Source organism: Psammomys obesus, unplaced genomic scaffold, assembly GCF_907164565.1.
Source record: "Psammomys obesus unplaced genomic scaffold, mPsaObe1.curated_primary_1811, whole genome shotgun sequence".
In the NCBI taxonomy this organism is placed as follows: Eukaryota; Metazoa; Chordata; class Mammalia; order Rodentia; family Muridae; genus Psammomys; species Psammomys obesus.
In genome coordinates, this window is record NW_026590663.1 from 8442468 (window position 1) to 8458837 (window position 16370).

Here is a 16370-nt window from a genome sequence, read left to right on the forward strand (position 1 = left end):
TTTTTATTTTTTCTGCCCTTTTTTTTTTTTTTTTTTTTGGTGCTGTTGATTTATTCTTGAGATGGCTACACCACAGGACAGAACAGTGCCCTTGAAGGCAATTAATTTTCACACTTTTTAGCAAAATACAGGTAGTCCTGCAAATACATTTTCTCCATACTCTCACCCTCTGTTCTGCTTCCCCCCATCTTATGGATGAATTCACTAAGAAAAAAAAACATTTAATACACATCTGTGCCCTCTCCATCCACCCCAGTTTTGGCTTCTGTCCCCAGGGCTGATGGCAAACGTATGGGAGCTGGAGCAGACACGGCAACTCGGCAGCCAGGGCTGCGCTCTACATGGATAGCAACTCTGGCCCTAGCTGGTCCTGACCGCCACCCACGACCACGGCAGAAAACAGAGCAGGCTCCTTGCGTGACGTCTCTAAAGGTGGACAGCTGGTGTGTGTGTTCCTGTGTTGGCCGGTGTAAGGAAGGAGAACAGAGGGAGCGGCCTGAGTCTCGAGCTCCAACTGTAGCAGCGCCCTCATTTAAACCCCCACTTCCCTCAGGTGCTGTGTCTCAAGCTCTCACTGTTGTTCCCCTGTGTGCACTGCATGCTGGTGTGTCTGGGTGTGCGCAGCATCGGCTGCCAGGTCAGCGTGGCAGTTCTGCTTTCATCTCAGCTTTTTTTTTTTTTTTTTTCTTTTTAAATTTCCTTAAATTATTTTTCTGTTTAGAAAAGAAGTTCACCAGGAAACTAGTTCCCCTCCCACCACATCGGACAGGCTGCAGCCATCCTTAAAAACCGTGCTGTTTCTCCCTCATGCCCCACACAGGGACTCCTTAGGGTGCCTCGGAACGTTGAAGTCTCTCCCTGTCTGGCAGGATGCTCTGGTGGCAGCCAAGGCCCCTCTGCCACAACGGAGGTTTCTGATTGTGGGACACAGTCTGGGTTGTTTTCTTCCTGTCTTCTAATAAAAAGACATTCCTGACAAAAGAGAAGAGAGAATGAGCAGGACCAGAGCCAGCCCTGTGCATCTATCTGCTCAGGCACCTCACTGTGGACTGTTGCACAACTCCAGTTAACAAACAGGCAAAACCAAAGTTTGGCTTTTTCCAACTTGCAATTCCAAGGCAACATTCACTTCGATAAAACACTGCCTGAGGCTTGTCTCCTGTGCTGAGCTGCAGACACTAGTGATGAGGTTGGGAGGGAGCCAGCAGAGCTGAGCCTTCTGTGCAAAGTCACCAGAAAAGCTCACTTTAACCTGTTAAATATCTAGTCTTCGTGTAAGATTTAATTTTGAAAAATGTTTAAATCACTGATCCAGGCTCTATGAGAAGAGTGCTGTACAGATGTGCCACCCATTACAATGGTTAAAAGTGAGGATTCTGGTACCAGAACGCCTACCCCTGAAATCTGGCTCCCCTAGTTTCTAACTGTAACATTAACAAGTTGTTAAAAATCTTTGGCCTTCAATTTCCTTCTTTGTAAAATGAGTACAGTGGCAGAAACCTGTAGGAAGATTCTCTTGGTTAATCCAGTCAACACACAGGAATGGCACCTGACTCTTAGGAAGGGTTTCATGAACATGAGCTGTGAACATCTAAAGCTTGCTACCAGCAACCTTTTGAGGTATGTCAGTGTTAGCGCCCAGACAGTAGTAACATCATCTGAGGTTGCAGCAACCTCAGATGATGTTACTACCCATTAAAGAACCAACATCTAGGATAATTTTGGGTGTGTTAAGACACTACTGAACATCACCTTGACATATTAGTACATCTATTACAGAAACTACCAGATCCTGAATATTGTTCACTGGGACAATATATTCTACTTACGATGTCAAAGGGTAGGCTTGAAAACCGCCTTTCTTCACTCAGGCAATTAATCTCGGCAACCCACCTTTACCACCCAGTCACTCCCCTGCTTAGCTGAGCTTCTTGCTTTGCTTCAGATCAGAAGGAACACAGATGGAGAAAGGTGACCATCGGGAGACAGCCAAAGGAACTTCTGCTTTCTGCACTGCCCTAGCATTTCAGTCATAAGAGCAGGAAGAATAAGCTACTTGTACATTAATTCTGGCCAGTCTGCCTTACAAGATTGGTGCCAGGAATTATGTTCTCAGCAAAGTAGCAGAGGCTAAAAGTACTGACTTGCTTGCCCAAAGCAAGCACAGATCAGGCTAGAGGCCTCTATGAGGGAAGAAATTTTCCTGGTGCATTCTGCAATCGTTTCCTTCTGTGGAGCGGGAAATGAGACCCGATACACTGATGACCTGCCTGCTCTGGCCCAAGACAATCAAGGTCCTGCACATTTCAGCTGAACACGAAGTTCCTCCTCGATCTGAGCTTGGGCCAGATCATGCTCTCAAGAGCCCAGAAAGAACAGGAAGAACTATAACTCACCTGGATGACAGGCACAGTGCGGGAGCTTGAGCTTGAGCTATCGAAACAACCGGGTGAAGTCTCGCAAGGCCCAGCAGACTTGCTTACATTCCTCAGCGCTGGAAGACAAAAGGTGGGTGGGTGGGGCGGTCCCTGACTGAAGACAAGAGTGCCAACCTGCAGGAGAGGCACACTGCAGAGGGCCCACTCCGCCAGAAACATCTGCCTGAGACCAACCTGGATCTCAGGTAAAATTAAGTAGTATAAACGAAGATAACCACAGGCTTGGTTGTCCTCAGGAAATGGGCTCTGGGCTGCGTCCTAGCTCCTGTGTCAATCTTTGCTTTAGTCTCCTCATGTGTTAGTACTTCATGGTACTCAAAGGATCAAACCTATTCATATATATAATAGATGCACTGCAAAAGAGCAGTGAGCAGTAAGTGCAAGTTTCTGTGACGATACTTGAAGTTCCCAACACAGTGGAAGGAACCTAGATGTGCTCAAAGGAAGACACCAGTGGCTCCCACAGGCCCTGTGCTCACTTAAGTCCTCTGCTCTCCCTGCTCTCCTCCAGGCAGATCCTGTGCACAGGCCTTGCCCCATAAGCTGGGACTACCAGGCATTGGTTTCCCAGCCAAACAGCTGCTCAGGCTTTCCTCTCGGGGGGAGGAGGAGAAAGGAAGGGGCTAACACATGCAGAAGCGGAGAAAGGATGAGCAGAACATCGTTCTCAGCAAATGCTGAGATGTCCAGTGGACATTTTTTTTCCAAAACATTTCCTTTAAAACCCACCTAATGGCAGTTGAAGCAGATTTCATCCTTCTGGACATTTTCCTAACAGCTCTGCTGACGGAACCCCAGCTAAGTGAAAGCAACGGAAAAGAAAGCACTATCTAACAAACTCTCTTGAAGCCCTGTCCTGGCTCCAGGGTACAGCCTAGAACTCAAACTTACAAGCAGGCAGACTTGCCTTGAAAACCACAGGTGGTAACTGTTAAGAGCTAGCCAACAGAAAAGGTATCAAATGTCTACCTCCAAATTCCCTCAGCAACATGATGATGAAAACCTTGACTCAGGCTCTCGCAGTCCACAGCAGAGCATTTCAGAAATTTTCTTCCAGTTTTACAGTTGGCATGTAACGACTCAACTATACCCTCCACCTGGCATACTGGGGGATTGAACCCAGGGCCTTATGCATGCTATGTAATAACTGTACCATCAAAAAGCTCAATAAAAACACAGAACAAAAATAAAACCCAAATAAAATCAAAACAAAATTTTAAAAAGCTCCTTAAATGCCAGCACTGCTTTCTTACCTTGGTTCTTGTAGCACTGACTAGTTTCTAGTCTCTGGTTTTATTTTCTAACTCCTATTACTTTTCTAGGTTCCATCTTCTAGTCTAGTCCCGTAATTCCAAGTCTTCTCCCAAATATGTTTCTGGCCACTCTTCCTCAAGACTCAACCTTCTAGGCATGCACTGAGAGACTTGGCCCTTTGATCTGGTGAGGTAATGGCAACCTGGGTATCTGGTCCCTTGCCCCACAACCAACACTTTCCAAGTCCAGCATCATTTAGCTTTAAGATGGCCACATGTGGCAGGCAGTCACACCAACATGGAGAAGATGTAACTAATGGCAGGAGTTCTTCTAGTCTTCATCAATTTGAGCTAGTGATGGCTTAGCATGTTTTTAGAAGAGAAAACTATATTCCAGGTTGACCAACTAAGAGAGCTGGGGAATTCATTACTAACACCATCTGAGAGGCAGGCTGGGACTTGCTAGAGTGAAGCTGAACCAGTTCACCCTCCCTGCCAGGGTGGCAAACAAAACAGCATGTTGAGGCAAGAGTTGGAGGACCTTAAAACCAAAAGGGGGACTGAGTCATGCACAGGTTCAAGGGCAACACACACTAGAGAGTTACTAAGAGAAGGTGAGCAATCTCAACCCCTTCTTAGCTCCACACTGCCTCCTTCCTTTGCTCACACGCCTACCGGCCGTCTTCCACAGACTGCTCCGGCAGCTGCAGAACTTGTTCGGCAATGAGGGTCAGGCTACTGGGTTCAGTTCTGCTCTCGCTGGGCAAGGATCAAGGCCACAGTTGTGCACAGTACTGCTTTACTCACACCTCTCCCTTCGCCCTGCCGTGAATTAGGACCATGGCAGTGACCTGGAGTTCAGACACACTCATTATCTATTCGTATATTTGTCCCATCGAGAGCACTGGTCCTGTGGAGACATATTCCAAAATGTGTGGGTGGCTGCTGTAGAGCTGGCAAGAGACATGCCCAAGCAGGCCTGGAAATGGGCAATGACATGTGGCACCTTCTTTTCCAAACAAAAATGAGTTAAACTTCACGGATCATTTATTATGTGTGGGAGCTCTGGGACTACATTTGGCATCTTTTAATAGCCCTTTAAGGTAGTACTAACTCACCTGCAAATGAATTAATTGAAGTTAAAATTAACAGCATAGTGCAAGATTCAAACCAACAGTCTCTGGAGGAGTCCCCTACTCTTCCATTTGCTTCAAGGAAATCAGAGCCAACAGACCATGGTTTCTGTTGACCAGAAGATGGAGCAAAGAGAAACAGAAGCAGCGAGAAGCCATTTCACCTGAGTCCGCACGCAGGTGAGATGCTGCCCTGCCGCAAAGAATCACAGTGAAAAGATTCAAATCGTTTCATTAGCTCACCTGGTCCCGATGTTAACCGGTCCAGGGGAACCCTCACTTTGGGCAGTGTCTCAAAGGCCAGTCACCATACTAACTTTCAGCCATGCATGTGGTCGACAAAGTTAAAATCTCAGTGAGCTCTAGTGCATGACATGACCTTTAGCCACTATGAAGCCACAAAGCAACAGCATACCCTTTCTCTCTCCTTTTCTCAATTGTCAGTTAAGACAAAAATCTCACATCACAGTTAAGGCCGACCTGAAACTAACTACAGAGCCTAGGTTGGCCTTGAACTTCCAATGATCCTCCTGCCTCAGCACCCGCATGGCCTTTTAAGGTGGTGTCTCATGTAGCTTAGGTTGGCCCTGAACTCCCTATGTGGCTGAGGTACCTTCAAGTTCCACCTTCCCAGGGCTAGAATTACAGACATGAGCCACCACAGCCAGCTCAGAAGACAATACTGTTACGGTTATCATATTCATAACATCCAAAGAAGTCTGCTGATTAAGAACAATGACCATCAGAACCGCTACATTATTACAAAAAAAAAAAAAAAAGCAAGAAAGATTTCTGCATTTCATATGGAACTCAAGGACATAGCCTAAAAGCAAATCCTCATGTACACAATCAAATATTTCCTAAGGAAGGTGCTAAGACCATTCAAAGAGAAGGAACAGTCATATGAATAAATGTTGTAAAGAAAATTGAAGTAACTTGCAAAAGAAAAACATTCCCTAAAATATATAAAATAAGCTAAATGGAGAGAGGAAGAAGCTAGATCTAACATTATAACTCTGCACAGAAAACCTAGGAGAAACTTTTTTTTATGATGATGGGTCTGGCAATTCTTGAGTAGGAAAAACACACAAAAAATAAAAATAAAAATGTATAAATTGAACTACATTAAAATTATAACTTTAAGAAAGACACTGGCCAAACAGCTCAATGACAGAACACTTGCAAGGCACATACAACAGCCTAAGTTCCACCCCCAGCACTGCAAAAACTAAGAACAGAACAAACGTGTCTTACACAGTCCAGTTAGAAGGAATGGATAGCTACCGGCTCCTGCAACCCAGCCACACTGGGCCGAACTGGGAGCATCATCTTGGGCAACAAGCTGCACTTGGCCTGGGCCACAGAGCAGGATCTTGTCTCAAGAAAGCCAAATTGACACAAAAAAGGATTTTAAAAAAGATACAGACATCTAATAAACAAATGAAATATTGCCTCATACTAGGTTTGAATTGCTCAAGTGGCTATTAAGAGTTGGGAGGTACAGAAAAACCCGCTTTCAAAACACACGCACACAGAGCCCCACAACAAAACATTTTGCTGAGTGGTGGTGCCCCACACCTTTAACCCCCGCACTCAGAAGGCAGAGGCAGGCAGATCTCTGAGTTTCAGGGCAGCATGGTCTATAGAGTGAGTTCCAGTACAGCCAAGGCTACACAGAGAAAGCTTCTTTAGACACCCCCACCACCTCCCAAAGAAAAGAATGAAGTAAAAAAAAAAAAAAGAGAGAGAGATGATTACGATTATTTTGTGTGCATGCATTGAGAGGCCAGCAGAGGGCGCTGGATCCCCGGGGTTAGGGTCACAGACAGCTCTAAGCTGTCCAACAAGGGTGTTGGAAACTGAACTCCGGGGCCCTCTACAAGAGCAGCAAGCACTCTTAACTGCTGAGCATTCTCTCTAGCGCCCTATTTCAAATTATTTATTTATTTATCTATTTATTTGTAGGTGTGTGAGTGTATGTGTGTGGTGCTTGGAGCTGGTTCTCTCTCTCTCTCTCTCTCTTCCATGTAGGTCCTGGGGCCTGAAATCAGGTTGCTGGGGCCAGAAGCAAGCCATTTTTGTTGCTGTGTTTTGAGAGAGGGTCTCATTATCTAGCTCTGCTGGCTTCAAACCCACAGAGATCCTGTTTCTGACTCTTGAGTGCTGGGATTAAAGGCTGTGCCAACCATGCGGGGCTCACACCTTCATGTTTTAGGGGCCATGTGTGACAACAGCGTACATATTTACAAAATATTCCTTACATCAGGCTAACAGCAGACAAGAGGAGAAGCAGCATTAAATGGTCGCCAACAGAAAAACAAACCAAACAAGACAAAACTCATAATGGCTAGTGTTAATTGTCAACTTGACAGGCTCTAGAATCACCTGAGCCGAATCTCTGGTCATGTGTGAAGGAGTTTCTAAGCTGGGTTAAGTGAGGAGGGAAAACCCACCCATAATGTGGCTGAATACAGGAAGAAAGAGCCAAATATCAGCAGTCATCTCTTTCCACTTCCTAACTGTAAAAGAAATATGCCCAGGCCCTCAAGCCCCCACACCACCACTTTCCATCCAGAGGTATGAGCTCAGGTGGGCTGTGAGCTGCCTATGATGGAGCTAAGATTGAACTTGCTCTGGAAGAGAGCAGTGAATGCTCTTCAACACTGAGCCAGCCTTTAGAGTACATACTGCACTCTTATCCTCACCCCTCCTGTCAGTCTCTGCTTCCTGGACACCATGCAGCAAGCAATTTTGTTTTTCTATGTCCTTCCAACATGACATTCCTTCCTCACCATGGAAAAAAATACAGTAAAATAAAGGCACATGTCGCCATTCCTGCTTGTACAACATTTTCATCTAGCACACGTATTTCTTTTTTAGTGACTATTTACTAACGCAGAAAAACAAAGAATTATTTAATCACTCTGTATTGATAGTGATGGCTAATTACTGTATTTCAAACTTGCCCTGACATTACCAACCTTGCTACAACATTCATTCTTTGGCTTACATATCATCACACAAGTGTGTGAATAGAAGCCTGTGCTTAACACTTAGAATTCTGAAGTCAGGGAAAGGTTAGCAGTTACAAAATCCAAACTAAGCTACTGTCATGAATACTATACAGAGACCATAAAGTCCCATATAGACTTTGATTCAGGGTTACATTTAGAAAACAATATTATATTTTTTGAGATTGTAATAATGAAACTGGAACAATAAAGGGTATACTCTAATGTCTACAAGACAGTGACTACAAAGACTGTAAGACACTAAAGGTGTTTGCGTGCTCACACTTGATACAAATTTAAACTAAGCTCTAACGTACTGTAAACAGCCCATGAGCCCAGTGCATCTCAGAAACCTTTCATTTACACAATATTAAAACTTTACATTTCAAAAGACTCTTAGTGTTTTTAGGTTTGGTCACAATAGTCTGATTAACTGCAGTTTACATCACTCTCAGTGTTGTATAGACAAAATGCTGCCTCGTTCGCTCATGGATCTGCGTTCTTCACCCCTAAATATTAAATACTGCAAGAACTAAGAATGTGAACAACAGATTTTCGGGATTAGTAAGTTACACGCGTAAGCGCAAACACACACAGCACAGCGATGCTGCCACCCACTGACCGTCTGTGTCAAGTGGTGGAACAAAAGCAGAGGTATTTTACAAAGCCCAGACGCCATCTTCCCTTTCACCAAGCCCCAGGAAGCATCGCTCACCTAGTGACTTGCTTGTGGAAATCTGTAAGTTGTTTGTGTGTCACTGTAACAGCTCCCACCGTTGTCTCCTTTGGCAAACCTTTCAAGGAATTCTCTAGCCACCGACAGAAAGTCTGTGGAGAGAAATGGGATAAGAGTTTTTAAGGAAGGTAAGATTACTTAGCTGGCACTCTCCTGATCGTAACCAACTCTAGAGGAGGTCCTTTTACAAAATAAGATCAGCACTTTAGTCTTGTTTGAGTACTCTAAAGGCTGGCACAGACTGCAAATGCAGGCCTCGCTGCTCTCCGGAGAGGCAGAGGTCAGCCACACCTTGCAAGTGTCCTCTGGATAAGACTCTTGCTCTGTTCCTACCACTAACATAATTTTTAAGAATTACTGGGTGCCAGAAAACTCCTGAGCTTAAAGACCAAAAGCAATTCAAAGCAAACATCTGGACATCAGAGAGACCAAGAACAAAATAGTAAGAAAGGTGCTGTTAGCATACTCCTGCAGTCTAACTTAGAGAAGACAGGAAGAAGCTAGGAAAGATCAAATGACATGACAAGCTATAGATGGGATTCCAGTCTAGCTAGACTATGTAGTCAGATCACATCTTAAGAAAAATACCACTCTACACCTGTATTTTTTGTTTGTTTGTTTTATTTTATTTTTTGTTTTTTTTTTTTTTTGAAACAGGATTTTACTGTGTAGCCCGGGCTGGCCTGGAACTCAGAAATATGCCTGCCCCTGACTCTTGAGTGCTGGCATTAAAGGCACACAACACCTCTGCCCAGATGTACCTGTATTTTTAAAGCAGTGGACTATAGAATTCAGCAGACGACAAATTTTTCCTCTTCATAATGGTACCCATGGCCTAAACTGACCTCCTTAGCTAAGTATCTATACACACAGTTTTTGCTGCTAGAATGAACTGTGATAATTAGGAACATGCTAAGACTACATAGGTAACTAAATCTGACTTGCTTAAACCATGCACTTTTAAGAGTTCCTTTAAACAATTATTACAGTGGTAGTGATCACAAAACACTTCTTCATTTATATCTACACCTTTACACCTGTACTGTCATCTCTTGTGAAAAAGAGTCACGATGTGTGACATCTGGGTCAGATGATACAGAAACTATGTCAGAAAGCATATATATAATATGAATTAATATACATATAGTATGGCTTCAAATAGAATCACGATTTTAGTTAAAGTCACCCTTCCCAGAAGTCATATTCATTCTGTCTCCTTGTAATATCTGGCTCTGAACAAGTGCACTGAACAAATAACAATGGGAATAATAGGTACCAGTATATATTTTTGCTGTTCTGTTTTAAGAGACAAGGTTTCCCTGTGTAGCCCTGGCTGTCCGGAAACTAGCTCTGCAGTCAGGCTGGCCTTGACCTCAGAGATCCATTATATATTTTTATCATCTATTCATTTATTGTTTCTGGAAGACCATTCATTTTAGGTTCTACCATATATTTTGCTAATTGACATGCATATTAACATTAAAAATTATAAAGCATAAATTCAAAATAATTCACAGGCTACTGTACTGTGTCGCTATGTTCCACATTTACATGGTGGCTGGCGAGAGGTCACTGGCTAGAGCACTCGCTCCTCCTGCAGAGACTATGCTCTGGCTCCCAGCACTCACACGGCAGCTCAGCTCCAAAGGACCTGATACCTTCCTTCCTCAGGCTCCTGCGGGTACTAGGCACATGGGCACATGCGTACGTGCAGGAATTCACACATACCCATAAGATAAAAATAACTCTTAAATTCGTTATAAATCTCCATAACATCTAAGACTATGGGTTAGCACTGAGCACACTTGAAGGCAGGAGGGCTGCCTGACCGCAGTGTCTGTTACCGAAGTGAGCAGGAGGCTGAGGTGACTGGGTGACCAGACGGCCTCCTACAGCCCCCAGAGCCATGGACGAGCAGCACTCCAGATCCTCAGCGTGTGTGAGCAGCTCTCCACGCCACTCTTTTTTTTTTTTTTAATATTCAACTGGAAAAAAGACCTGATTAAATAGATCCAAAGGGGAAAATGAACCCAGCTGTAAATACTGTGGTTTACTTTAATATTTATTTATTTACTATGAGTCCTCTGTCTTCACACACAGCAGAAGAGAAAATCAGATCCCTTTACAGATGGTTGTGAGGTACCATGCGGTTGCTGGGAATTGAACTGCTCTTAACCAGTAAGCTCTCTCTCCAGCCCCTGTGGTTTGACCTTTAACCTGAATCCCTACAAATGTCTGGCTAATTACCAAGGGCTAACGCGGTCCAGAGCGTCTGTGCGCGTCTTGCGTAACGAATATGTGGTTGCCTCTCACCAGTGAACAGACCGGAGCGAACCCACAGCTCTGTGCTTACGTCTGATGATGTACATCGTAATCCTCAGACAGAACACTTTCAGGGACTCAGTAATGAATTCCTGGCTTCCTATGGGTCCCTGTACTTTCAAACTGAGCTTCTCAATGTGCACAAATCTGGTTCCAAGAACATACACAGCACAGCTGTTTCAAACCCAGGCTGGTTACAAGGAACCAAAGCCCATTAGGTTGGGGTGATGGCAACCTTACCGGCCTGTCGACCTGCATGATCTCCCAGAGCACTTCCGCCACATCTGGTAGGGTGTAAGGGGGGAGACAGAAGCAGCATGTGTGGAGCAGCTGGCTTACAAGCTGCTGCCCAAGCTGGTTCATCACCTGGCCAATCAGTTCCTTCCTCAACTCAAAGTCCTCTTCATGCTGTAAGAAAACACGAACATGCACTGGGGCAAGGCTCGCCTTAGACTGTCCGCACCGCCGACAGCACCAAGCAGGATCTTAGATCTAGAAGTTAGGGACCTGATGATCAGAGACCGATCGCCTATGGTACAGCTCAACTAAAACAGATCAGGAACACACAAGAGAGAAGCCCTGAAGCAGAAAAGGTGTGTTTACACTCACATCGTTTGCTACTCCTGTGTGGATGAGGTCTCGCAGGAACCTCATGACACTGCAGTTGGCATCTCTGTGGTCCAAGGTGGTAGACGCAATGGCCCACTGTAAGATCGGGATGACTACTTGGCTCCTCAGCAAGGTGACAGGGCTACGCTGAATAAATCTAGTATGTAGAGAAGCTAGGTATTAGCAATGAGATGAGAACACCCAAGCAGCAGGATAAAGAAGAAAACCCACCACTGCTGGGATTATGGGGAAGGAGGGTTAGGACAGAGCACAGGAGACATTCAGTATTACTATTATGCCTAACTCGTCACTGGACTCGTTTCAAAACCCAGAATGCACAACAGCAAAAACGAATCTTAATGTCCACTCTAGACTTTGGCTTCAATAATACATAAATGTGGAAAAATAAATTTAATAAATGGACCACGCTGGAGAAAAAAGTCCATGTGTGCACCTGTGTGTGTGTGTGTGTGAGTGCAGCAAAAGGAACAGGGAAAGCATATTTTTCACTGAATTTCCTCCCTACCCCCCAAGACAGGGTTTCTCTGTGTAGCCCTGGAGAACAGGCTGCCTAAAACTAATAAATATTGGTTGGGATTAAAGGCATGTGTCGCCACCACCAGGTCTTTTCATTGAACTTTGCTGTGAATATAGTTTTTGGTTTTTTTTAAATTTTCATTTATTAAAAGAAAAAAAAAGGAGGGGGGGTGGAGTGGGGGTGGTAAAATTGTTAATCTCAATTTCAACTCAAGGAGCTCTGTAATCACGTGGGAGACAGGACTTGGGCCCTGCTGAGGAGACTCTCTTGACTAGGTTAAGTGGGGGGGGAGCCCCACTCACAGCGGTGGCAGCCATCTCGGGGTTGGGATCCTGGGCTGCTTAAGAAGGAGAAAGTCAGCTGAGCACAAGCATGCACTGTTCTCTGCTATCTGAGGAGGATGTAATGACCCAGCGGCTGTAATTCCCCATCATGACAGGCTGCCACATCAAACTGTAAGCAACACTAACCCCTTTCCTTCAGCTGCTCCTCAGGGGGAATGTGATTAAGGCAGTCTGAGCAGGGGCATGGTGGTGCACAGACCTAATTCCCGAAGCAGGTCTCAGCCAGCCTGGTCTACACAGTAGCTGCCAGGCCAGACAGGGACACACAAGGAGACCTTGCTGAAGGAGGCTCAGCTTCTCCGAGTAGATGGAGGGAGGTGAGAGAACGACAGTGTCACGGGGCACTAGCACCACCGGGAATTATCCGGGGTGCTGGCTGGTTTTATGTCAACTTGACACAAGTTAGAGTCAGCAGAGGAGGGAATCTTTACTGAGAAAATAACTCCGTCGGATCAGGCTGTAGGTAGGCCTGTGAAGCACTTTCTTAATCAGTGGCTGAGGTGGGAGTGCCTAGCCTATGGAGGGTGAGGCCACCCCTGGCTCATAGTCCTGGGTTCTGTAAGAGCGCAGGCAGCGCAAGTCAGCAAGCATTCCTCCGCATCATGTCCTGCCTCCAGGTTCCTGCCCTTGCTGCTTTTGATGGTGAACTGTTACAGGGAACTGAGTGAAATAAACCCTTCTCTCCCCCAAGTTGCTTTTGGTCATGGTGTTTCATCATAGTAATGGTAACTCTAACTAAGACACTGGATAAGCACTATTTTTTAAAATTCATTTGATGGGAGGCATTGAGCCCAGGGTCTCCAATGAGACACACTTTTAGCCTCCCTAAGAACATTTTTATCTTGTGCATATTCCTTCTTTTCTGCTCCCACCTAATACTTCCAAACCTCTGAAGACAGGCCAGCTCACAAAGAAATCATGAATCATTAATCTACTTTTCACAATGACCTCATTTTATAGGAAAAATAATAAAAATGCCACATGGTGAAATTAAGCAGTGACAATGGATGAGCGATTAACATTAAAAAGTCTTGTTCTTCAGAAGGACTTACCGGGTGGCTAACCTGAATAGGTCATCTACAGTGTCAGGGTGATTTTGGAGACCATTTTGCTGTTCTAGGAGCTGAAATGTGGGAATGCATAGCGCCTAGAACAAAACAGTAATTTTAAAACAGATGCTTATATATAAATGTCACAACAGTCAGACTTGGCAAACACCATAGCAAACACAAAGAGCAGCAGCAGCACACAGGAAATGACGAGACTGTGATGAGCACGTTAGGAAAAGAGAACTCTCGCCCAGTTCAAAGAATAAGTTCACGTGTTTAAAAAAAAGAAAAAAGGACTAAAAAAGGCTGACCTATCAGGGACTAAGGAAGAACACTTGCTTTGCAAGCATGAACTGAGTTTGGGTTTCCACTACCTGCATGAACAGCCAGGTGTAGCTGCACACGCCTGTAGCCTCAGCCCTGAGCCACGGACAGCAGATCTAAGAGCTTACCAGCCAGCCAGCCTTGTGGAGAGCGAGCTTCTGGTTCGGTGAGAGACCCTGTCTCAAGGAGACAGGCTATAGGTCTGGAGACCACTCTGATCTTCAAACGCACACACCTGCACACTCGTGTGTACATTCACACACACACACTTCAGAAGTGATCAAGTATAGATCCCAGTTGATGATAGTGAGCAGCCTGAGTCAGTGGCTGACAACTGACTGTGCCTGTCTTGTCTCCCCCTTAAAGATGTACTTATTTTAGAAGATGATGTCACAGGGCTCCAGACGCAATACCCAGGCTGGTCTCAAAGCCACAGTAACCCTCTCGGCCAGCTTCCTGGTAGTGAGATTCCAGCCATGAACCGTTCCAACAGCTCATGGACTAAGAACAACTTGTGTGTGTACATGAATGTGGGGGGGGGGGTCGGACGACAACCCTGGGTGTGGACCCTTGCCTTCCACCTTGGTGGAGACGGGTCTCTGTAAATGCTGCTCAGACCTTCCTGGTCTGAGGCTTTCAGTTCTTGCCAGACCACGGAGACCACAGACGCTTGCACTATTGCATCTGGTGGGAATGACAGACGTGGGCCACTGCTTTTATTACTTTGGGTCTAAGAATTTGAATTCAAGTCCCTATGCTTTTGAGGAATGAACTTTTACCCAAAGCGCCATCTCTTTAGCTCTTTGGGTCCTCTGCAAGGACAACAAGTACTGTTACCCGCGGAGCTGTCTCTCCAGCCCCAGCATTAGTAAACACACCTTATCCATGTGCTAGATGTAGTCTACCATTAAACCTGACAGCCAAGTTTGATCCTCTGGACTCACACAAAGGCAGGAAACAAACAATTCCCACAGGCTGTCCTCTGACTTCCACACTCTGTGATGGTTTGTGGACCCACACCCCAACAAATACAGTACGAAATTAAACAGCCAGGCATAGCTCTGTGAATTTGAGACCAGCCTGGTCTACACAGTGAGTTCCAAGGCAAACAGTGAGACCCTGTCTAAAATCAATAAGCAGAAAAAAGAAAAACAGTTACCAAGCGCACCTCCCTGAGAGTAAAGATGAGTATGCTGTGGCTGGGATAGGAATAAAGAAGACACAACACACATTTTCCGGCCCTCCAGGCCTGGCGTGTTCTCGCCAAGAAAAGCATACCTGCAGCATGTCTAGGAGCCCCTGCCGACAGCCTTCTTCCATGCCATACTCATCCACAAGGATGCTGCCGAGGTACAGGAAACAGGAGTGCTGATGCGCGTGGTACACACTCACCATCTGCAACAAGAAAGACCATCAAGTCCAGTCCGCACTTCAGGGAGCGGCTGAGGGAGCAAGACTCCATCTCCAGGAGGAGAGTCAGATGGCGCTTTTCTCTCAAAGACAAAGCAGCAGACTTTGTCAGCAACACGCCATGAAACAAGGATCTATTTCCTCATTTTCCAGTTTTCTCTTCAGAAACTTCTTTCATGCCTTTGACTGGTTCCCTTCCAAAGCAGAGCTGAAAGAACTGTCAAATGTTTTAAGCTACAAGCAAGTTAGGGCACAGGGCAGTCTTCCCACCTGGAGCCTACGGTTAAAGGACTGGGCCGCCACACCCGGCCCCCTCTCCTCTTCTCCCCGTTAAGAGACACACAGTGGAAGTGTAGGGCAAGTGGCTTAGGCAATCTCCTAACTCTAACTGGACAGTGTAGCACAAAAAAGCCCACCCGCTGCCTACGAAGTTTAGACGTGCTCTGCTGACACTGGCAACTACTTACTGACCCGAGGCTGCGTGTCAGATAGGTCCGCATGTTACCTCAGCAAAGCACACCATCATAATTACTTGCCAATAAGGGGACTGAGGAGATGACTCATGGACAAAGCACAAGTGTCAGCAGCTGGACAGGTGTGGCAGCCACCTCTAACTCCAACACTAGGGAGGCGGAGGCGGAGGCACGACAGCCCGGGAGCCAGCCAGCTGGAAGAGCCAGATATCCCGGCTCAGAAACAGACCCTTCCTCAACAACAAAAGTAGGAAACTGAGGAAGACTGGCATTGTTAATTCTGGACAGCACACACCTACACATAGGCATGTACACTACACACTTGGAGGAGAACAAATTTGTTTTTGACAAATGAAAGAGACTAGTGTGAACAGAAAAACATGGTCAAGATAGAATATAATCTCTTTGGGCCAAGAAACAACAGAGTCTGACTTGTTTCATCCCCCAAAGATGTTAATATAAAAGTGTTTCCCACCGACAGATAAAGACAGAGCATGAGCTGCTCTCGTTACTCGATTTTAGCTAATCTATTCAGACTACTGCTTTGCAGGCTGCTTCGCTAGACAGGACATATCTACTCCATATACTTATTTATCTAACCAAATCTCTTCCCTTCGAGCCAATCAAATTCCCTCAGCAAGGCTCCCGGTCTGAAAGCAGAGCCCTGCACACAGCAGAAGGCTCTGCACACAGCAGAAGGCTCCCGGTCTGGAAGCAGAGCCCTGCACAC

General features: G+C 45.6%; 1 protein-coding gene across 2 annotated transcripts in view; it reads right to left on the bottom strand.

Moving 5' to 3' along the window:
• Tnpo3 (transportin 3) overlaps positions 1 to 16370 on the bottom strand; it is a 75462-nt gene continuing 59092 nt past the window's right edge. For both annotated transcript variants that reach the window (XM_055608213.1, XM_055608214.1), the window contains exons 17-23: positions 15036 to 15152; positions 13437 to 13531; positions 11503 to 11659; positions 11134 to 11301; positions 8551 to 8663; positions 2397 to 2494; positions 1 to 972 (exon numbers count right to left, since the gene is read on the bottom strand). In XM_055608213.1, the coding sequence (XP_055464188.1) occupies positions 2434 to 2494; positions 8551 to 8663; positions 11134 to 11301; positions 11503 to 11659; positions 13437 to 13531; positions 15036 to 15152 (711 nt within the window). In that variant the 3' untranslated portion in view covers positions 1 to 972; positions 2397 to 2433. The remainder of the gene's footprint in view (positions 973 to 2396; positions 2495 to 8550; positions 8664 to 11133; positions 11302 to 11502; positions 11660 to 13436; positions 13532 to 15035; positions 15153 to 16370) is intronic.